General features: G+C 40.6%; 1 protein-coding gene across 1 annotated transcript in view; it reads left to right on the top strand.

Moving 5' to 3' along the window:
- Positions 1 to 24525, top strand: part of LOC111573629 (ephrin-A2-like) — a 119124-nt gene that overhangs the window by 84961 nt on the left and 9638 nt on the right. The window contains exon 2 of the mRNA XM_055019435.1: positions 21690 to 21982. Coding sequence (XP_054875410.1) covers positions 21690 to 21982 — 293 coding nt within the window. The remainder of the gene's footprint in view (positions 1 to 21689; positions 21983 to 24525) is intronic.

The following is a 24525-nucleotide window of genomic DNA, read 5'->3' as shown; positions in this document are numbered from 1 at the left end:
GGCATGCATACTGCAGCATTTTCAGTCCTTCCAGCGTTCCAATGTAAACACAGATTTTTTTTCACTCTGTGGTCGTGTAAACCCGTGTAATGCTTTGGTGTTTTCGGGTGAAATGTTGTTGTGTAAACGGGGCCTAATTGTGTTTCTCATATTTTTGGGGGAAAACTCTGATTCTCCCTCACTAATGTCATCCAATTTTATTAAAGAGACAGTCCCTCATTAATAGCTGCAGTCTAAAGGAGCTTTGTTTTACATCTGAATTTATCTTGACAGCATGAGACTGTCGGTAAAAGTATCTTTTCTCACTATGTAGTCTCATTTCAATATTGTTGTTTAATGACCTCATCATAGAAGCTCAGACTCTCCTAGATAAGACAAACCAACCACAGTTTAATGTTCTGACAATCAGTTTCAGTTTTTTCAAGTGTTCCTGTGTAATTAAACTCATTCAGATATGTATTCCTCTCCATTTCATCCTCAAGTCTCAATAAACACCCTGCTAACTTTCCCCTTTTCTTCTTGTCAAATTAACTTTGGCACACAATTTACATCTTATAGCTACACTGTGAAGAAAAGCGAAGGTAAGACTAATGAAATTCAGAAGTAATTAATGTAATCCAGGATTGACAAAATGTGGACAGGAGCTAAAGTCCATTCTGTTGCTCCCAGCTGTTTGTAAGAGTCTTTCCTCTGAGTTTCTTAAATACCTTAAATAACAGCGGCAGGATCTCAGGTGAGAATTTCAGGTAAGCGTTTCGAAAGCAAGAGAGCTGTTGATATTTATTTAACATCATTAATTATTTATAATAATAACTTACCCCTGAAGTTATTATTGTAAGTAGATGAAAATCTCACAAAAAGTCACAATGTGTACTTTTCTTGATCTTCAACAGGTGAACTGTCACACACAGAATCACAGATTATCAGCTGCATTCAAATCATTTGTTACATAGCGGATTCAGTATTTTGTTTATTAGCAGCATTATGAACCACTTCTACTGTTCAATTTCTCTCGTTCGACAGATATTACGCACGTACCATGGCTCTTTCTGTCAGGGTGGTAGGTATGTCTGAGTGAAGCTGTGAGCAACAATAATGTAAAAGTCAGACTGATGAAGGTGCAATTTTATGTATCCATGTCTGTAAAGGGTTTTAGTCCGTTTGGTGTGCAATATATACTGCAGTATATACTTCCACTGGGAGCAGAGAGACAATCACACACAGGTGGAGCACATTAGTGTGGGGCAGGTAATCACATAGACAGGAAAGCAGACAAATGCCGAAGAGTGTAAAAAAACCCTGCAATGAGACAAGGGCAAGTACAAATACACAACAGAAAATATCAAAATACAACAGAAAGTACACAAAACATGACCTAAGAGCGGGTATTGGTTGTGTCAGTACCTTCCCTTCTAGGGCCAGCACCTGATGGCCAGGCTCCACAGGATGAATGTGGTGAAAACTTTGGATGAGTTCAGGATCTTGGGTGTTGCTAGTTGAAACCCATTACCTTGTAGGAAGGTATACCATAAGTCAAGTGGGTGGAGGAGGAGAAGGTGTGGCTGTAACCAACAGCTTTTAAATGACAAGCTTGGCACAGCTGACATTGAAAGTGAGTTGGATCCTCATCAATCAAGGGAGTTTCATCCTCACAGCAGAGGGATTAATAACTTTTTGACACAGGAATAGGACCAACAAAGTGTCAACTTATGAGACTCTGTGCAAGGGAGGTCCTGGGTTGCCAGCCACACCTTGTCACACACATTATATTGGGAAACAACGGTCCAACAGTAGCCCATGACTTCTTGTAGCGGGTGGCATTCCAGAGGAATATCTGTCGGGCGCAGGTCTGAGTGCACACTACACTGTCAAATAAGGGCCAAGGTAGATTGTGCCTCAACCTCCTTTTCCAGGGCAGAGAACAGGGGTGGTTGGTAACCATAGACATACTGACAGGGTAGAAACCAGTGGCAGAGCAAGGCAGGGTGTTGTGGTCGTATTCAACCAGAATGAGCTGGTCAGCTAGGCAGCAGAGTCAGTCTCCAATTCCTGGTTTAGTCTCTCCGTCTGTCCATTAGACTGGGAATGGTATCTGGAGGACAGGCTCACCACACCCCCAACAGAGAGCAAAACATCTTCCCGAACTGGGAGATGAATCAGGACCAAAAACATTGTTGCGAACAGTGTTCTCTTTACTCCAGGGTGACAGGTGAGGACAGACTAGCGAGCCCAGTGAATAACCTGGGAACGAAGGTTAGAGGGAACAAATAGCTGTTTTGGGGGGCACCCTTAAATCTGCTGAAGAATGGAGCCCAGCTGGCCTGTCTAGTGTTTAGCCTCTTGGCAGTGCAAAGATACTCCAGATTCTTGTGATCAGTCCACACTAGAAATGGTTGCCCCTCCCCTCCAGCCAGTGTCGCCACTCCTCCAAGGCCACCTTAATGGCCAGCAGTATTCTGTTAAACTCATAGTAGTATCTTTCTGCTGAGGAGAGTCTGCAGGAGATGAAGGTGCAGGGGTGGAGTTTCCCATTACGTGGGTCTTGTTGGAGAGGATGGCACCCACTTCAGAGGCTTCTACCTGCACCACAAATTGCCCATCAATTTCTGGTGACACTGGCACTGGAGTGTCCACGACACTTTCGTTTAGCTTCTGGAAGGCTTTTTCAGTCTGAGGGGTCCACTGGAACCTGGTCCTAAAAGAGGTAGAAGCATGCAGAGGGGCAACAATGCTGCTGAAATTTCTGATAGAATTGCAGTAGAAATCGACAGAGCTCAAAAAGCTCTACACTTGTTTGCGGTTTGTAGCAGTGAGCCACTCCCTGACCACTGTCACATTCTGTTCGTCCATCTTCACCTGCTTCTTAGACACCATGTACACAAATAAGGAGGAGGAACGTCTAACTCACACATTTCCACTTTCATATAAAGCTGGTGTTCCAGGAGGCATTGGAGAACCCAGCAGACATGCTGGATTTGGGACTCAAGGTCAGGAAAAAAGATGATATCGTTCAGATATACAAACAAAAACATATTAAGCATGTCCCTCCGAACATCATTAACCAGGGCCTGAAACACACGATGTTGCTGAGTCCATAGGCATGACTAAGTACTCTTAGTGTCCACTGGGAGAGCACTCTTTCATTCATCTTCCTCCTTAATTCTGACAAGGTGGTAAGCATTTCTGAAGTTTAACTAAGTATAAACCTTTAGAGAGGTACAGGTACCCTCTAGGTGGTGAGGTTACCAGGCTAGTTACTGGGGTAGTGTGGTGGGTCTGTGTTCTTAGATAACAGAAAATGTTCTGTAAAGTATCTTATAGGCTTGTAGCTACTAGGAAATGTTTTTAAAATGTCTCTTTACATCTCGAATCAAGTTCTGCAAAGAACTGTTTCAAGTTTGCTCTAAAGAACATTTTAAAATGATTCGGTTTTCAGCAGGAAACTACACTGATGTTTTTGCTCTGGTCTCTCTGTAGAAACCTGGTTCTGTTGCCCTCAGCACTGCTGTAAAGCTAATGTCACAGAGCTCAGACCTCCTGACCAGCAACACGTTTACAATCTACAGGCTTGTAAACCACTCAGGAGGAGGAAGAGGAATGATAGCAGCCTCCTTCTCCTGCAGCTCAGGCTGGACATTCAGAATGTGACCGTCCTGAATCACTAATAACTCACAGACACAAATCCTACTGCTTTCCAGAAGAGAAGAAATGAGGCAGAGTAGGGGAGCTCTGCTTGTGTGCATGTGTGTGTGTACATCTTTAAATCTGTTTACACAGTCACACTGGGACTCATGGGGACTCCACTTCCTTTGAGGATAAAAAGCCAAAGTCCCCATAACGTAAGTCATTAGGGTGAAGACAGGCTTGGGTAGGACTGGGTGATACAGTATCCAACAGAAGAGCGCTCCCCTGTGCAACATATTTAAATGTCTTGTAATATTAAATTGTATCATTTGAGTTAAACAGTAGGGTGTTTGCTCTTTTGCAAAATAAAATCTAATAGTTAAGATTTAAAAACACAGACCACACAGTAGAAACTCAAGCAACAAAAGTCAGTACACCTTCAATTACTGAGATTCTTTCAGTACTTCATATGTCCACTATGATTTTTGACTATAGACACATGGAGGACACAAGTGTTGCACTTATTTCTAGAGAGATGTTCAGTCATTTTTCAGAGACTATTTTTTAGCAGCGTTTTTTTGTTTTTTTTTTTTTTTTGCTGGAGGTGCTGTGTTGCTCTACTTTTCACTTAAAAATACCCCAAAAGGTTGGGTTGTTGGATTTAAATCAGGTGACATACTTGGCCAGCTCATAGCTTTCATTATATTCTTCTTTTTCTTCTTTGAAAAATATTGAGTGATTTTGGCAGAGTGCTTTGAATGTTTATCATGTTGGAATATTCCTCTTCTGCCAAACCCTTGCAGACTGGGAGTCAACCTTGGAGCTTTGACAGTCAAACACACCTAAATGATAGCAGCAACAGCCAAGTTAGACCAAAGGCAGGTCATTTCTAACTACAGTGACATGGAAACTCTCCATTTTAACAATGACTTATGTCAAACAAACAGTTACATGGTGCATTGAACTGAGTATAAGGAAAACATTTCCCTGATATGTCATTAGTCCAAAGAGAAAATAGTACTCTTCACTGAAGCATTTTCTCTGATGGAAAAAATGAAACATGAGATACAGTGATATGTCAAACCCACATTAGTGTATCTGGTCTATCAGTGACAGACTCACTCTCACCTGTCAGGCTTTGGAAGCTCTGAATATTTTCTTTGACAGTTAGTATTTTAACACTGTCTTTTTGAGCTCATCATCTGTGACAGCTGTAATTCTCCCTTCTTCATTTCAGCAGTAAAGATGTCATGAGAGTCCATGATCTAGTTTTCAGTTGTCAAGTATTTCCTGTGTGGCAGCAAAATATGTTACTGGAGTCTTTAAAAAATCATTTTTAGTGCTTGATCACTACACACTAGCCACTGTCACTAGAGTTGCAACATCAAGGCTACCAACATCCCATGAACTAACCCTGTCCATGGAAGAACTTGTTAGTTACACTGCTACTATGTCCATTCAGAACTATATCTGTCCCATTTCTAATGTGCACTTCTTTTAAAACCTAACTTTTACATAAAATGTCATGATGTTCAGGTCTATAGAGTTATCATTGCATGATGCGCACCAGCAATGTTTTATTTTGTTTAAAGTGATATTTTTTAATAAAGCAAATATTCTGCACTGATGCGCTGGTGCTGCTGTGTTTTGTTCTTATTGCTTAGCTGCTTGTGGTGCATTTCTTTCCAGTAGGGGCAGTCCAGTACCTGTACAATATTAGATAATATGCCAGAAAGATGTAGAATGTCTTGTTACATAGTATTGCAAATGGAGTGTGCAAAAATACCAGAATGTCCTGCTACATCTGGTTAGATTTTGGAATTTACAAACCAGCAGGTTTTCTGAATCATTCTGAATCACAATCCTCTGTACAGTTGCTTCACATATGTACCAGTTTCTTGTTAAGTTATAAGCAAGCTTGAGATGTTGAGAGTGCACAGACAGATGACCGATCATTTTACACCACAGACTGTGATGGATACATGATGGTGAAAGTTTAAGGTGCAATATTATGACCATAGAATACTGCATGTATTTGAAACACAACCAGTGTTTACAACATGGAATGAGATAACAGCCTTACTTGTGATGCTTTGATTTTGTTGGCCTTGTACATGCAGTCACAGTTTACTGAGTGAAGTAAAGTAATGAAAAGAAAACTATGTATTAATCATGCTTTGTTGAAGTTAGTACCATGACCATTTGCTTTGCTTAAAAAGCCACTAGTGGGCTGTTGGTCGGGAACCGTATTGACATTCGCTTTCAAATAAAATCCCCATTTTGTCCAAGACCAAAGTTCTGGTTTATTATGCAGATTAATTCAGCTCACCACCTGCCGATGTTCGACAGTGTCCACTTTATTACTGTAGATGAAACAGGACGAGGTCCACAAAGACACGTTGCAAAATAGTTGAACAAAATAAAATCTGCATCCTGATAAGCCAGCAAAACATAAAGCTGATCAAACTTGACTTCTTTAAGGACAAGAAGTCGAGTTATCCTTAAAGAATCTCACTGATCTAAAGAGGAGAGATCTGCTTGGTGGTCTGAGTTGTAAACGTAGGCTTAAGTTGAAGTTATTGTCAGTCTCACCTGACCAGGAATATAATGTAAGCCAATGTAATGCCTTTTAAAGGAATTGATTTGCAAGTGTGTGTACATGTGATTGTAACTGTTTATGAGGACCAGTGTGAGCTGTTGACCTTGAGAGTGAAGATGTTGCACCTTTGGGTCTGTCCTCAAAACTTCACAAGACTATTAATGGATTCAACTGTAGGTTCAGGCTAAGAAGCTAGACAATGTCAATGACCTCATCAAGAGACATTCAAATCTATGTGTGTGTGTTTGTGTGTGTTTGTGGGTGTGTGGGTGTGTGTGTGTGTGTGTGTTTTCGCGGTTTCTCCCCTGAGAGCTGAACCCTGATTCTCGTCATGCAGCTCTTCATTTCTACATTTTCATCCCTGTTGTCTGTGTGAATCCCTCGTTCACATCATGTTGCTGAGATTAGAGCAGCCAATCAGCTTTAACTCTGAAGACCAGAAGCAGCAGGACACCAAGAAGAAGTGGTGGAAAGGTCATAGAGGGATTGAACAGGATGTAGTTATGGGCTTAAGAGGAAATAAATGTTTTTATTAGAAAATCTGTTCAGAGGTGACCAGAATTCCAAAAACCCTCCTAAATATTGCATTTACCCTCATGGGCAACAAATAAGACCAGCGCATCGTCTATTATGGATGATGAAATCTGTAAATATTTGTCATCTTCATTGGTTTTGCTTGAAAATTGATAGAAATGAATAACTGCATATCAAAATAGTGCTTGTATCAGAAGGTATCAGTAAAATATCTGCTGACAACACATTTTCTGTTTTGATGGTTTGATGGTTCTGTTTACATTCAGCACGTCTTGAGTTAGGTTCTTAAAAAAGAGTGGCTTGTTTATGACTAGAGATACAAGGTATTTATTCCCATTAAACCAAAACCACCATCATTCCCACACATTAAGATGTGGCTCATGCAGCATCATGTGGTGCATCTCAAGCAGAAGTGCTCAACAGGTGGTGAGGACAGTTTTCACTTTCTTTCCTCTTCAAAAAAATCAAAACCAGCTTTCCACAAAGACTTATTTCAGTCCATGATTTACACAGCACAGTTAATGACTCGTCAGATAAAGCTCTTACAAGACTTATTGATCATCCTTAATCCTGAGTGCAGCGCCCCCTGGTGTGTGGATGCTGTTTTTTCTGCAGTTTGTCTTTTTTTTTTAACGTGAACAAAGTTGCTCCTTAACCACAACCACTAAGTACATTTATAGTAAATCTATATGTGCTGCTGTAATTTTTTGAATTATTAAAAAGATTTTCCAAAACTTTACACTTCTATTACAACTGAGTGCATTTTCATTATAGCAACAAGTAATAAACATTTTCAATCTGAATATATGAGCTAGTGAAAAAATTCTTAGGGCTAAGATGGTATTTATTGATAATACTGTCAGAGACTTTTTTATAGTGACCTATTGGAGACTTTTTAAAAGCTGTAGAGTTCATCTGTCCCGTGAAAGCAAACAGAACAAACCTTGTGTAATCCACTGAGCGGCAAAGCTGTGACATGTTGCATCTGCAGCTCTTTGTAGAGAGTTTATCAGACAGAGGATAGCGAGGTGAAGGGGTGAAGGAGGGAGGTGATGGAAGGATGAGGGTCACATTTCCTCCGTCTTGTGTATCACAGTACAACCTCTGTGAAATTAGTCTAAACTCTTGGTGTCTGCAAGCTGATTTCAGAGAAGGAGGTTAATTCCAGGATTTTCTACAGCAGAAGTGTGAAGTGCGAAGCGTCAAGGCAGCAGGCCGTGCCGGCACTGAGCCAGCGTCAGGCTGGACTCAGAGTTAATAGATGTGATAAAGAGGCTGCCAGCTGGCAGGAAAAACCTTCCTGTCCGCCTCTGTGAGCTGGGATAGCACCAAAATCCTCTGGAGACCAGCAGCGAGGAGCAGAGGGTGGCTGAGACAGGACTCTTATTCATGTTCAAAACTTGTTCTTGATGGCTTGTTGTTCAGGATATTCTTGTTCTCTGTTGTCTGGGACAAAGGCTAAGGTCTCTGACACGCCTATTGGTCTGGAATTTTTTTTTTTTTTTTAAAGTATTTTTTTCTGTTTTCTCATTTGTTCATGATTTCTCTGAGACTGGAAAACTGTCAAAGATCAGTGGAAGAGTTTTAAAAATGTCCAGGTTTGTCAGGATGTATCGAGACATGGTCCAACATCTTCAACCAGCTATTTCTTGATGCCTGTCTAGATAAATCCACCTGTTTGTTCTCGCTTCTCGTCCTCTACCTCCCTCCCTATCCTTCTGCCTCTTTTTCCTGTCTTCTGTTTTTTTTGCTGATTTGCGACTAAGCTTTTTCCCCACACCACATCAGCTCAACTCAGTCATCACCAACATAATGATCCTTTGCATGCAATAAACAATCGAGCTTTAAATCGATGGTGTGGTCCTAGCTAGTGAACTGTTTGAATATAGGCGGCTCTCGGCCCTCCTCTTCTTCATTCTCAACTGTTCCACTGAAAAGGCTTGATTGACAGGACAAAAGATAATAGAAGGCCAAGCGGGGTCCCAGGGCCGAGAGGGGCCACCTGACCCACACCAGGGAGGGGAGGGGTCGCCGTGTGTGTGTGTGTGTGTGTGTGTGTGTGTGTGTGTGTGTGTGTGTGGGTGTGTGTGTGTGTGTGTTAGTATCTGACAGGCTTCACCTCTGGGATCAGAAAACACAAGGAGCAGCAGCCTCATATTGTATATTTCTTTGTTGGGTTGGGGGCAAGGGGCGGGTTAACAATATGGGTGGGGTGAGGGCGGGGGGCACTTTGATTGACAGATGGTGAGTTTTTGCATCTCTTTCTCCCTTTCCCTCTCTCAGCTCTTTGTCCTGTTGTGGACTTGACATGTCTAACTTTAATCTTAATCTTACTTCAAACTCAAAGCATTCTGGCTAATCCTGAAGTCTTTTGTGTAGTTAAAGGACAATATCGATATCAGTTTCAACTCTGTAAGTCCAGGACAACATGCAAGTCAAACAGAAATAGGTAAAAAGGGAATTTGTTTTCATAATGTGGATGATGTGGAGCTACGCTAACAGTTTTCCTGTACTTTCAGCATTTGAGCTAAGCTAGGCTAACTGCAGATCATTTTTTTACAATTTGACATTCAAACTGATTTATACACACACACGCACACCCTGTGTGAAGTTCATCATGGGTCGCCGTGGTAACACCAGCAAACAGGCTGGAGTCATGTTACAGGGAACATGTGGCCGCTGCTGCTGCTACATGTGTGTAGCATGTTCCGTTAACATGATCTGACATTTTCTGAATATTACAGCACTCAGGAATCTCAAATCACCACAACATCTGCCAGTTCTGCAGTACTGCCACAACCTTTCTGCATCATTAGTGCAAATATCAGCTTTCAATACTACTGTAATACTGTAGTAAAATAATGCCTGTAGCACTACTACTGTTACAGGGAGTGTGGTTTTAGTGAACCCAAGGTGAGAATTCACAGAGAGATACACAGGTAAGTACAATCAGAACTCTTTATTTTTAAATCGTAAAAATAATAATTAGGGTGGGAGGGTGTTGGGTGTCACATGCTGTCCATGACAACTACTACTACTACTACTACTACTATCTGTCTGGTAGTGCTACTCTCAGGACAAACTTTACATGTGAGGCTTGTGCTTTGGTCAGAAAAGGTGAGATGTAGTTCAGTCAGAGTGGACTGAAGGTGCACATCAGAAATTCTGCAGTTAGTCTGAAGGATTTTATAACTCAGGTAAGTTATCCCTGTTAAAAGGGTGTTTTCCTTGCCACTGTCGCCTTTTGGCTTGCTCTGGGGGTCAGGCATATGGGTTCTGTAAAGCGTCTCGAGACAATTTGACTGTAATTGGCGCTATATAAATAAAATTGAATTGAATTGAATTGAATTATCAGAGCATATTGATTACTTTTCAGAGGATTTTAGGCTTTTTAAAAGTGCTTTGTCATGAGATTAACCCTCAGCATCACAAAACTGGCATTTATTATTTGATACCAGACTTACTGAATAATTATGATGTGTGTACTATGCAGTCCCTCCAGAAATTCACAATGTTGCAATCGCGCGAATTCACACGAATTCAACCAATCTCCGCGAATTCTGCGCGACCTTGCAATTTTGTCCAATCACCGCAACTCTTCCGCAATTTTGCCAGTAGTCCCCAGCACAAACATAATGTGCGTACGTCACCAAATTCACTTCCTTGTTTTTGGTTTGGAAATGCAGACATGTCCCATTCTAATGTCTCTCATTTACCAACAAAAATTACTGCTGAAGACTGTGCAAAACAATTAACTCCCTGGTGTTCTTCACCTAAGTGGACGTAAACTGTTTTACACCTGTGCAATACTGTGGTCGAATAAAAAAAAAAAATCATCAGTTGATAAACACTTTTCTACCATGAAACATCTCAGGAGAATCGCTGAAACAAACGGACCACAGACCCGACAAATCACCGCGATAGAAACTTGCATCCAGATCTGTTGGAGCACTGAAAGAATGAAGGGAAGTTAGATTATTTATTCCGCCAAGGAACGTGGTGGAGTTATGTGACGATCCGTGTATATAAATCCTTCCTCTGTTAGCAGTATTACTCAAAAACGGACTAAAGGATTTGGATGAAATTTTCAGTGAAGGTCAGAAATGACACAAGGACCAAGTGATTCGATTTTGGCCATGATGTGGCTTAAAGTCTGGATCCACCGATTAGTTAAGGATTTCCCATTGACATAGCGGCACGGTGTCCGATAGCGGCACGGTAACCATGGCAACAAGTGAACGCTACCCCAGCGGCCTGCAGACGATCACATCATTGCAATCCTACTACAAATCGACCACTGTGGACGTATCAGAAATGATACAAGGAACAGTTAATTAAATAGTGAGCATGTTTCTGAGTCCCATCAATTCCTGCCGCCCACTACATATTTAGGTCACGTGATTTGGTATGTACACATACATAACACACACCTGTGTTCAGCGCAGTGTCAGGTAGTGAACAGTCTTGGCGGAGTACTGCGCTCTCAGTGCTTTTCTTGTTAATTGACGTGACAAGCCATGAGCGTGTGAATACGTGTGTGCCAGGAAGTGAAATGAACTTTTTAAACCACTGACAGATATGTCCAAATGTGATTCATTCAATAGTAAATTATGATTTTGTGCCTTAAATCTACCAGCCACTTCATGTTAAATCAGTATCTGGCTGCTGCTAATTTCCCACCATGGTGTGCCAGCTTTTGTGTAAATGAGTTGGAGCATTTAAAAATTAATTTTGGAATAAATATTGTCAATTATAATGTTGAAAATGTTCTTAAAGCTGAAAAAAATGCAACTTTTTTGCAATTGTCACTGTCTCCAGCAATTTCATCACAACACATAAGCTTAAAACATCGCAACTTGCATCACAATTTTTTAGAAAAGCTGCCGCAAATTCAGGCATTTTGGGCCGCAACAATCTCAAAAAATGCCCACGAAATCCTGGAGGGACTGACTATGATTGGTCCAGTGTTTCCTGCAGATTTGCTAGTGGCTTAGCTCACAATTTAGCCCTGACTTGGTTCAGTATTCTCTGGTGTTTTTAGATTTGTTTGGCCAGCCACAATCTATCCCTGTTGTGGGCTAAGTAGTAATCTCTGGCGATGTAGCACTGGTTTGGCCAACAGTTTAGCCCTGGTATTGTCAAACATGACCTTGTGTTGTGGTTTTGGTGTGGTCCAGTATTTTGTCATGTTTTAGTCCTAGTTCGGCCCCCAGTTTGCCAAACTAGGTCCCTCGGGTTTGCTAAACAATTTATCCCCTTATTCAGTCAGTTTCTGTGAGGATAGCATCAGGCATTTAGTCTGAGTAGGGCCTCACTTTGCGCTGGTAGTACAGTATGATTTTTGTCATATTTTTACAAATAATTCACAAACTGTTGTTTTGTCTTATCCCCTGTCAGTCTGGTGGATTTTGAAGTTTTTGAACTGAGCAGTGCATCAAGGGAGGAGATGGAGGTTACTCTTTCCAACAAAACAAAAATGGTGTGTGTATTCTGCAGGTAGGATCAAGTGTTGGGACAGTTGATCAGATAGTTTTGTCTTGTAGCTTGTAGCTTCTTGTCTGAACCTGAGGGAAACACTGTGGGTATTGTAGCCAAGCCTGTCAGGACAGAGTCAGGTTACAGTAACACACAGCAACACAATGGACTGCCGAGTATCTCCAGGGGGCAGTGATCATGTGACTGTTGGACAGAAATAATAAAGCTGCTTTCTGCTTCTGCTGTGGGAAAATCCTGCTCCATGATGGACTCTAGATAATTCAATAACTGCAACTATGTGTTTACCTGGTGCTGACATCATACCTCTGAGTCTGAAAGAAATAACTAGAGGTAAAAGTAATTATGTGCAACTAAAAAGCTTTACAAAAACATTTGCAAGAGAGATTTGCAACTGTATATAGAAGAAAACAGAATAATTGCAACTATGTTAAACTTAAAGATGCATTAAGCAAAATCTGACTACGTGGGGGCAGCAAAATGCTGAACATACACATTCCTACAAATCAAAAATGTATTACAGCAAAATATTCTCTTTCATTTTATTGGATATGTCCAGTATTCTGTCCTGTTTTAGTCCTGCTTTGGTCTAGTTCAATATTTTAGCTCTGAATTTCTGTGTTTTTATATACTGTTTTTTGTCCAGTATTCTCTGTGGTTACATCTCTGCTTTGTTCCAGAATCTGGGCTCGGTTTGGTCCAGTACTGCTTTGGCCCTGCTGTAGGCTTTGTTATCCTAATTCTGTTTTAGTACAGTGTTCTCTGGTGTTTTAGTCCCTGTTTGGTCCACATCCTCTGGTCTTTTAGGTCTTGTTTGGACCAGTATTCTGTCGTGTTTTAGCACCAGTTTGATCTTGGTCATTGCATGATTCTTTCAGATCAGGTTTTTATCCCAGGGATCTGTGGTATTTTAGATCTGGTCACTATTTCAATACTGACTAGATTTTTGAAAGGCATATAAACAGAAAATTCTAAGTGACAAATGAAAACTGAAAACGTTATGCTATAACATTGAATTGAGAAAATGTTGGTGGAAATGGATCCACAAACTTAAAATCCTTGCTTTTAAATATGCTCTTCCACCCTGTCTGAGACCGCCCTCTCAGTTCAGACCACCTGAGCAGAATAAACCTGGTTCTTCATTCTGTGGTTCACATTTATGCTGTGTTGACTGTCTGAACAGATCTGAACATTAATCTGTCAGCAGGTCACTTCTGCTCAGCTCAGAGGATCGTTGGTGTCTCGGCTCTGTCAGGAACTCTGACGAATGACCTCGACCCGTCCCAGTCCACACCAGACCTGGATCTAATCCACCTAACCTTCACAGACCTGCACAGATTAAACAGTAAATCACACAGAGGTATGCTGGAAACTGTGACATCACAGGTGTGGATGGAAAAGAAATATGTTTCTTCTGCGGAGAAACCAGAGATTCAATACAGCTGCTGGAGGAAAAACCAGAAAACAAGCGGAAATCTCTCAGAACTACAGAGAAAATGAAGGAGAGGAAGAGACGTGAGGAAGGAAAGGATCAGACACACTAAAGGCATCTTTAGAAGCTGCATGTCCCGTTTCTTTCAGCGATGTGTTAAATCAAGGGTATGTTCTCCTGTGTTCTGGATTATAACACATACAGGAGCAAATGATTTGCATCCAACCAATGAAATGACAGAAAGAAGAAATGACTGAAGGATGAAGGAAAGAAAGCTCCTCTCCAGATGTTTGTATAATCACAAAACATCTGCGCTGCTTACATTTAGACAACAGTCACTTTGTTCAAGAGCTGTTTCAGATTTTGATGCAGGCTGTTGGACTCTGATATGTATTCTTTTTACCAACTTTGTACATGAAGCAGCAGCCATGTAACAGTTTTTACTGACATATGGGCATAGGTCCAGTATCTTCTGAGGTTTCAGTCCTAGTTTGGTCCAGTATTTTTTCTATCAGTATTAGTTAATTATCTGCTCATTAATTTTCTGTCAGTAGACTGTTAATCAATTAATGATTGCCAAGCTAAAGATAATTAGTGATGCAACTAAAGATTTTCATTGCATTTTTAGCATTGATTAATTCAAGTGTTTTTGTAGTTCACTTACTCATTTTAAAAACATTTAGTCACCTTTAAATGTCCTGCTCAAAGACTGAATTTAATACTGTTTAGATTTTTTTGCACAATTTGTACTTGAAAAATGACTCAAGCGATTAATTGATTGTCAAAATAGGTGCATTTTTTTTATTTAGTCAGTTTTCCAATCAATTAATCTACTAATCGTTGCAGTTCTAGGGATGATCATGCTGATGGTGGTGACCCAGCTGGGACGGAAACAGAGCCTCCCTCCATTAGAATGATGAGTGATGATGTGAGAGCTGAGGGGACAGAGTTCAGTGAATGCATCAACTGCTCTCTGAGCTGTTAGCGTCACCCGATCCTTCAGCTAACAAAGTTAGCCTGCACTTTGCTAATGGTGTTAGAAAAGACAAAGAGGGTGAGGCGGAGGACTGATGTTTCCCTCCATTCTCTCTCGGCATCAGGATCGTTGTTCCAGCTGCTCTCATCCACCCTGCAAACTCAATCAGGACAACACTGATGCTGCGTTTAGGTCAGACGGGAATAATCAGCATTGTGATTCAACCAACAAACTGTAAAGGGAAACTTTGTGTTTCAAATACTTATGATGCTGTGGTTTTAAGGAGACTTGTTTGTTGTCTATATTATATTACAGGTCCATTCAGAGAAAAATAGATAAAACAGTAGGGTATTTTTTAAGGCACGGCTTGTTGTTCTATCAGCATACGTAGTGTCAATTTCTCCAGTTGGAACCGCTACTTGATTGTTACATCCGGTTTCAAAAGCCCGAGGTGGTTCCAAACTCAAGTCTTCAAAACAGTTTTCCATAAACCAGTGGATGACTTCACGGTTGCTGTGTTTATCTTTTATGTACAATCTATGGTTATACCACAAAAGAGCATCTCTCAAGTTCGGCTGTGGAATGTAATAAAGTATAAGTACTTCGTTACTGTACCTTGCTACGCTATCTATGTATCAGTACTTCAAGTAGATCTAGTTAAGGGCACTTTTGACTTTTTCTTACAAAAATTACTATTTACACTGTACAAACACTGTGTATCTTTTGGTCTGGCTCTGTACACACAATCACAATCATAGAGAATACTGCTGACTTCAAAGTTATCCAGAAGACGATCATCAACATCCTCTACAAGGAGGGTAGATCACAGAAGGTCACTGCTTTAAAGGCTGCTGCCAGAGGGCTGTTTTGAAGCATATTAATTGAAAATTGACTGGAAGGGAAAAGTGTGGTAGAAAAAGGTGCACAAGCAACAGTAATGACTGCAGCCTTGAGAGGACTGTCAAGAAAAGTCAACTCAAGAACTTCGGAGAGCTTCACAAGGAGTGAGGCTGGTGTCAGTGCATCAAGAGCCACCAAGCACAGATATCTTCAGGAATGGAGCTACAACTGTGGTACTTCTAATATGAAGCCATTCCTGAGCGAGAGACAGTGTCAGAAGCATCATACCTGGGCTGAGAAGAAAAAGAACTGCAGTGTTACTCAATGGTCCAAAGTCCTTATTTAGGATTAAACTGAATTTCACATTTCATTTGGAAATCAAGGTTCTGGAGTCTAGAGGAAGAGTGGAGAGACACAGAATCCAACATGTTTGAAGTCCAGAGTGAAGGGTGTACTGTGTAATGCTAATGTTATCTGCTAGCGTTGGTCCACTGTGTTTTATCAAGTCGAAAGTCAATGTAGTCATCTACCCGGAGCTTTTAGAGCATTTCACGCTTCCATCTGCTGACAAGTTTTAAAAAGATTCTGATTTCCTTTCCTAGCAGAACTTACCACCTGTCCACAATGGTGTCAAAACTACTACAGAAATGGTTTGCTGACCATGATATTACAGTGCTTGATTGGTCAGCATACTCACCTGACCAGAACCCCATTGAACCCCAAATGGTGTATTAAGAGGAAGAAGAGAAGCATCTGACCCAAAGATACAAACTGAAGGCCACTATCCAAGCAACCTGGGCTTCAGTAACTCCTCAGCAGTGCCACTGACTGTTGTTGGACATCTCTGTATTGTAAGTCCTCATTTTGATTGATCTTAGGAAAGTTCCTATTATTTAAGATACTGGATTTCCTTTCCAGTACCTGTTTTTGTTATGCAAGCATTTCCAAAATAATAATCACAAACATCTTGATCAGTATTGGGATAACAATTATTTATATTATGTGCCACATTATGTGCATTATGTGCCTGTTTTGCATCAAGACAAGATTTAAAATAGGATTCTTCTTCACCTGAAATCAGAGTATCTCTTAGAGGCCAAATATAACTTAAGTTTTACCCCAAATGACTTGCTGAACATCTGCTTATCGATAGACACTGTGGTTCTGTGGTAGAACCGAGCCTGGCGGCTGTGCACAAGGAAGCCTCTAGTCTCCACTCAGTTCATGCAGAGCAGCAACTCAGACAGGTGTGTAACTGTTTTTTTTTTTTAAAGGCTGAAATAAGGCATTCCAATGTCACATTTACCCAAGTGCACATGTACATCGCAGTGTAGATGCTAAAATGATGTATGTAGCAGCCATCGCATGTGGCACATTTTGTGTCGCCCTTATTACAGATAACTATTCCTATAAATGATTCAGTTCGTAACTCAAAAGCCATCATGCAAACTGAACCGTGAGTTTTGTGATCTGTTGCACCCCTTATCACAAGTCCAAGTGTGAACTGTGTCACAGAGAATCAGCAAAATAATAATGATTCACTTGCAAATAATAGATATTAGATTGTTTGCCAGAGTAGCACCATCTGTAGCATTCTTCATTAAAATGTCATGGCCCAAAGTATTTTATATTAAATAAAATATGGCTTAGGTAGGAAAGCTTACTGATAGTGTAGACCATTGCACTGGAAACATTACATCAGTCAACCTTTGTGCCTGAGATTTTGAATTTGACAAAGAGTGATTAGTATTCACCTTGCTGTTTCTGTATCTAAATCTAACAGAATCAGTTTGATTTAATGGGTTTTTAATTTGAGGCCAGTAAACAGTGACTCATCTCATCACAAATTCCTCTCCCCCACACGTCCCACGTCAAACATGCGAGTCACACTTTTTTTTTTATTGTTAAATGAAACCAGAGCTGAATTTAAAATAAGCTGTGATTAACCAGCACTGTTCAGCCAATCAGGACGGACCCTGAGAAACCAAATCAGTCAGTTCAAACCTCATTACCAAAACCCAAATTAGCTCAGTTGATTGGACGTTCCTGCAACCCCAGTCAGTGTGTAGGACAAAGGATTTTAACTTCACTGTTGTTCCATAATACATGAATATTCAGAAAGACATGAAGTTTGATTAGTTTGTTTTGTAAGATCAATTGTTGCATCTGTCAGAGTATGACGGGCTGTGTGTTTGTGCTAAATTAAATTATGTAAATTACAGCAACAGTGTGACCGAGCAGCTGTGACAACGAATCATGAAACAAAAACACTTATTTTTTTACCACTGAAGACAAACTCGACGTTTCCATCAAATTAGTTTTGTTACAAGTGCAAACTGAGCTCTTACAGGTTCTATCGATCTGTGAGAATCTATAAAGTGATATCTAAAATGTATGAAAAAATTAGGATTGCAAATGATAAAAACTAGTGTGTGGTTACTAATGTACACTTGATAAAGATGTCGCAAGCTTTTGCAGACAACACTTGTTTCTGACACTGTAGGGCAATACAGCACCTTGTCTTAGGGTGCTTTCACACCTGTTAGTCCGCTAGAGTGGTTCGTTTGGACCCAAAAGTTGTTACAATGTTGCTATTTTCAACTGGTTCGGTTCGCATTCACACCAGTGTTTTCGCAGTTGAACCTACTCCAATTAATGTTATATCTCCCCCCAGTCGTTTGGCGGCGCTGTTTACAAAACAAGTTTGTCCCCTGTTCATCGTAAACGCAGGCTCTCGATCAAACTCGTGTGGAGAATGTGGTTTAGCTAGCGCGAGTTTTTTTGCGCCTCCCAAAATTCCCTGTGCAGGTTGCTACGGAAGCTCCCGTAGACCAAAAAGTCTGCTGCGCCATCAAGCCGGTCCGAATGGAGACAGGTTTGTGTTCTCACCAGGAGCGAACCGAACTGGAGTTCACATAGAAGCGGACCGAGACCACCTTCCGAAAGTGGTCTCGGTGCGGTTCGTTAGTCCGAACCAAAAAAATCTGGTATGCTTTCACATCAGCCCAAACGAACCGTACTTGCAGGTGTTGCGGACTCCAGTCCGCTTTAAGCGGACTAAAAGACGTAGGTGTGAAAGCACCCTTAGATGCACAAACATGCTATAGTTCAGTAAGGAAAAGACAGAAAACAAAATGAAACCACTTCCCCCGAGGTCTTTCATTTTTGACACATTACATGCAACAGTGCGATTATCAACAACACATTCACACTACAGCCTGCCCTTTACCCTGAGTGGACACAAAACGTGTCACCAAACCCTGAACCGTAGAACAGCATGCACATGTGTTTTGACAACCCAAATAAATATCTTTCTTGTCAGTTGCAACTAACCAACACCATATCTGAGCTACAAATATGTTCCAATGAGACTCACATGGTTTCTGTATGTCAACAGCCAGCTCTGGTGCATATTTGTGTATAGCCAGAAAATAAAATATGGAATACATGCCCACTGTAGCACAATCAGGCACAAAACATTTTGAAAAAGTAAAATCCTAAAGGTACTGCTTTTTACCAAAAACTACAAATAGCAATGACAGTAGATGTTTTACTAGTGTTAGCAATGTTTCAGCAGTCGTCATATTCTAGGAGTAGTGAGAGTGTTTTAACTGTAACAACAGCACAGTGTGTATTGAGCACTGGGATGAGTTGTTGAACAGTTCATTTCCAGAGAGACAAAGAGACACACTAATGAGGTTGATTTTTGAAAACATGAACACACACTCACACAGCTGGTGTCAACACCCGCCCACCTGGGAGTAAGTGGAGGAGGATGCAAACTGCTCCAGGTTGGTCCCTGCAGACGAGTAGAGAGAGAGAAGCACAGCATTTTAGTCACTTCAGAGAACATTACATGGATTCAAATTCATTTCCGAAGTCAAACCAAGCCTGCTTTGTGTCCCCAAATGGATGTCAAATCTGCACAGTCTAACTGTGGAGAGAGATTTATATCAGCACAGTAGGACTAATGCAAGTACACACTCATTTTGTGTGGCATCAATGCATCCTGAAAAGTCAGTTTAACTTGTTAAAGCTACAGTAACCCTGAGGAAATTGTACATGTGACCTCCAAATGTCAGCAAAGTTGATGTTGTTGTGTTGTCTTTCAGACCAAATGTCCGATATTTTCAAGGTCCATCCTGCTGATGTCTGCTCTATGTAGGGCTTGAAGAAAGATGATGTAATTTTCCCCTGATGGCATGTAGGGATATCAATGACTACAAAATTATTCACAGAAGAAACATCATTGATACAATCATAGGTTTAGTTTGATGTTGACGTGCAACTAAATATAAAATATGTTTTGTCTGACATTTATTAATATGTGGAAAATTGTCATCTGGTGCAAGATCCTGAATAAAAGGGTTTTATTCTGCCAAAAAATAAAGAAAATGAGAGGGGAAATCACTTTACAAAAACAAGCACTAAAGTTCTCAGCCCTTAAAAGAGGTCAGATGAATAGAACTAAGCTCAGGCTATGATAATGAAATAACTTAACAAACCAACTGAACTGACCCAACACACCTCAGACCTTACAAACCAAAAAGGACCCATATACTGGGACACAATAGGGGTAACATAAAACAGCACAGTTATTCTGCCTTCCAGTATATCAGGGTCTTATACATGTCCATAAACATATAAACACCTAACTTAAGTGAAATGAAGTACATGACTGCTGCTTCCTAGCTACCATCTTTTGCCCAAACCTGGCCAGACAACAAGAGCAGTGGATGAACGGACACCACATGATACCAGTTGGAAATATAGTACAATTTCAGATAACTCACACTGGCGAAATATAGAATTTTCAAAAGTTAAGCATATGTGCAGGCTACAGACAGAAGTAATATGCTAATTCATATAATATAAATTAATATAACAAATGTTTTGTAAGCCATGAGTATGTTGTTTGAAATCATGGATCATGTGACATGATTCATGTGTTTGTGAGTGCAATTTGGGTGTTAATAATGGCCATAAACACACTTGTTCCTATGATTCTTTGAAGCCACTGTGGGAACGTGACAGGGGGTAACATTTAGTTCCGAAGAGTGGTCCAAGATGAAGTACTTCAATTTCAATACAAGAACAAAATTTAAAATTTTTTCAGAGGACTAACTTTACACCTGTTCATCTCCAGAGGCTGTTCCCTGGCAGCTCTAGCCTTTGTTGCAAATGTCAAGCTTATAAGGGGACACTCATTCATTTGTTTTGGTCATGTGATCATATTCAATCATTTTGGAAAGATGTACACTCTGTCATACAGGAAGTCACTGGCAAATATTTGACATTGTCCACCTCATTTTATTTGTTAAACCAGCTACGGGGCAGTCTTTTTGATACAGACATTAGGTCCTTGTTAACAGTTTAAAAAATGCATATTATTGGAGTGGTCTGCTCCCCAAGTACCTACAGTAGATATGTGGTTATCACAGATTTCAGCTTTCCTCCGTCTGGTAAAACTGACTTATGATCAGAATCATAAATTTGAAGACTTTCGGAGAGTCTGGCAACCGTTGCACACTTTCATACAAAAACTCTAACTTTGCCTTTGTTGACTTTTAATTACTTCCTTTTAACTGTTTCCTCTTAAGAGGTACTATATATTCATTTTTGGAATTCTGTCAGATGGATAGATGATAAGTGGTTTTAAATGTTTATATAATTTCTATGTGCAACACACTGCAGCGCTTAGTGTTAATGTTGTGTTATTTTTTATGGTGGGATTTTTCTGTTATTTATTTTTACTTGTATGTGTTTTTGTTGTGAATGTTCTTTCAAATAATAAAAAAATCTATTTAAAAAGATGGCATTAGACTAAGAAAACTCAGGTGTACATGTGTATATACGTGGTGTGATCAACCTCTTCCATATTTGTGCGGCTGCAAGTGAGGCCATCATAGGCAACACAGGCTTAAAGCACTGTGAAGTGATATCAGTTTGTCAAACTGTATGAGACGGATAAATATGTTGCTCTTTTTGAAAAAAATATGTATGAAACAGGTACCAAGTTGCAATTTACTAAGCCTGATTGAGCTGCATAATTTAGCACATCATATAAATGTGTGTGTGTGTGTGCGCGCACAACACCTGTCTTGTTTGTCTACTAAAAACAGCATTAGCAAACACAACAAAATGCTTCTTTTAAACAAGCAAGAAATGACCTCATATGTCCTCTTCCTCAGGTTTTTTCGGGGCGAGTACACAGTGGAGGTGGCAATCAACGACTACCTGGACATCTACTGTCCTCACTACGAAGGACCGGGGTCGGCAGAGCGCATGGAGCACTACGTGTTGTACATGGTGAACTACGATGGATACATGACCTGCGACCACCACAGGAAGGGCTTCAAACGCTGGGAGTGTAACCGACCACAAAGCCCCAACGGACCACTCAAGTTCTCTGAGAAGTTTCAGCTGTTCACACCCTTCAGCCTGGGTTTTGAGTTTAGGCCGGGACATGAGTACTACTACATCTGTGAGTACTACATACTGTATACTGTGATACAATGCTGAGCAAGTTCCTGAGATTATCATGCTTCCCATTTTTCCTGTTTCGAACACGAGCTTCAAGAACTAAGTGTACACTTTCTGCCTAATACATCCCACCCACTGCATTGTAATGAGGTAATCATTAGTCACTTCACCTGTGGTGACTGATCTTTGTATATTTCATTTTAATTAAAACAAAACAACAAAATAAACACCAATAAGCACATTGAAAAAATAAAATAAACTCCCAAATTTTTGGTCAAACATCACAGAATTCTCCATGATGTTTTGAAGAAATACATTTGAGCTACGCAGTGTTATAGGAAATAAAAGCTGATACTTGAAGCATTATTTTCAGCAGACACTGACCTGGCAATGTTAGTGTTATGGTTAGGGTTATGTATTTAGGATATGTAGTGAAGTTCAGATTTTGAGTAAGCCAGCACTTTTAAAAAAAAATTCCAACTGGCTGTTCCAGGTTTTCTGTATTTCATTTTTTAAAATTTTAGTGACCTAAAAGGACATGAAAGCTGACCACGCAAATAGACCACACAAAGCAGACATATGTGTTGTTAATTGTGTTGATGCATTGTTGTGACCACTACCTTTTACAGAGACTGGCTCCAGTTATGGTTGGGGTTTACTATTAAAAAAAAATCACCTGTGATGAACAGTAAAACATGTCCCATCCTGACACCCTTGGAGATGTCAAGAGATGAACTTGACCAATAGGAGCACAGAGACAGTAACCATGGTGAAGGCAAAGACACGCTCAAGGACAGACAACTTATAGTATCCTCTTGGTGTGACCCATTATTTGATCCATTGTCTACGGATACACACCAAAGTCCCTACTGTCCTACTATAGTATGCCAGAAACAGATAGAGTATGTCCTCATACATAGTATTGAAAGCAATATGCCAAAAATACCAGGATGTCCTACCACATCCGGTTGGGCTTTGTAGTTTGCAAGCCAGCATGCTTTCCTGGTCATTATGATCCATAATCCTTTGTAATTCTGTGTAGTTACATCATATATGACAGTAATATGAGCAAAGCCCCAAACTATGACAAAGTAGTATGTCTCAGTGGTATGCATACTACATGAAACACTGCATACTTTGCAAGGGCAGCTGTAGTACGTAACTAAAGTAAAAATAGCTGCAGTTAGTAAGTAAGTGAGCATCAGTATTTCCTCAATAGGCACAAATGTTCTAATAATAGATACAGGGTTTAATGTGCTGAGCAAGTTTATCAGCAGAGATGAGGCAACATGTTGCTGAAGGGAAAGAAAGCTTAAAACCCAGAGAAACACAAGCTTTCTATAGTCTGTGTGTTTCTGTCTAGACTTAATTTGTCCTCCAACCTGGAAAACATTTCCTAAATTGTGGCTCATTTGGGCTGAAAGGCGTCCCGCAGAGACACAGACACATGGGCAGTTTGTTTTAAATGACACTTAATAGCTGTGTGTGTGTGCGTGTGTGTGTGTGTGCATGTGTGTGTGTGCGCGCGCGTGTGTGTGTGTGTGTGCATGTGTGTGTGTGTGTGTGTGTGTGTGTGCATGTGTGCGTATTTCCGCACGTGTGTGTGCGTGTGTGTGCATACTTGTGTGTCTCTTTGCATGTGTGTGTGTCTTTGCACATGCATGTGTGTTTTGCGTGTGTGCGTGCGTGTGTGCGTCTTTCCACGTGTGTGTGTGTGTGTGTCTGTGTGCTTGCATGCATGTGTGCATGCGTGTGTGCAAGTGTGTGTGTGTGCATGTGTGTTAGTGCGTACATGTGTGCTTGTGTCTTTCCACGCGTGTATGTGTGTGTGTGTCTTTGCGTGTGTGCGTGCGTATGTGTGTGTGCATGCGTGTGTTTGCGTATATGTGTGTGTATGTGCGTACATCCGTGCGTGTGTATGTGTGTGTGTTGTTCAGATAGACCCATGAATGACATGTCCTGTGCAGGTCAGGTGAAACAGCTACTGCTCTCTGAGCCCAACAGTAGAACAGAAGAAAAAATCTGAAATTGGAGTTTAGTTTGGACATTAAAAAATGTTTTTTTATTTAAATTAAGTTCACCTTTAAAGACTTGTCCAACCTGAAACACAAAGAGTGAATTTAACTTAGTAATCAGGTGACTGATGTGGCCGACCAACAAATGACCTGCATATGGTAGATATCCACTGTTCAACCTCTTAAGGAGGCCTTCAACAAAGAGGACAAAATAAAAATACTCCAGTTTCTAACCACAATCTGTCTCCAGCCAGTAATGAAGGAGGTGTCCTTCATTACATTTATTAGCGCTGTACATTAATTTTTACAAATACCAAATCAAATATATGGACTGTGCAGTGACTTGGTGGTTAGCAGTGTCGCTTGCAGCTAGCTAGAGATCCCCGGTTCGTGTCCCCGCCTTCCCGGGATCTTTCTACATGGAGTTTGCATGTTCTCCCTGTACATGCATGGCTTTTTTCCAGATGCTCTGGCTTCCTCCTGCAGTCCAAAAACACGCTGAGATTAATTGGTGATTCTAAATTGTCCA

The sequence above is a fragment of the Amphiprion ocellaris genome, chromosome 2 (genome assembly GCF_022539595.1).
Source record: "Amphiprion ocellaris isolate individual 3 ecotype Okinawa chromosome 2, ASM2253959v1, whole genome shotgun sequence".
NCBI lineage: Eukaryota > Metazoa > Chordata > Actinopteri > Pomacentridae > Amphiprion > Amphiprion ocellaris.
The sequence above is the reverse complement of the archived record's forward strand: the minus strand, read 5'-3'. Positions and strand labels throughout refer to the sequence as shown.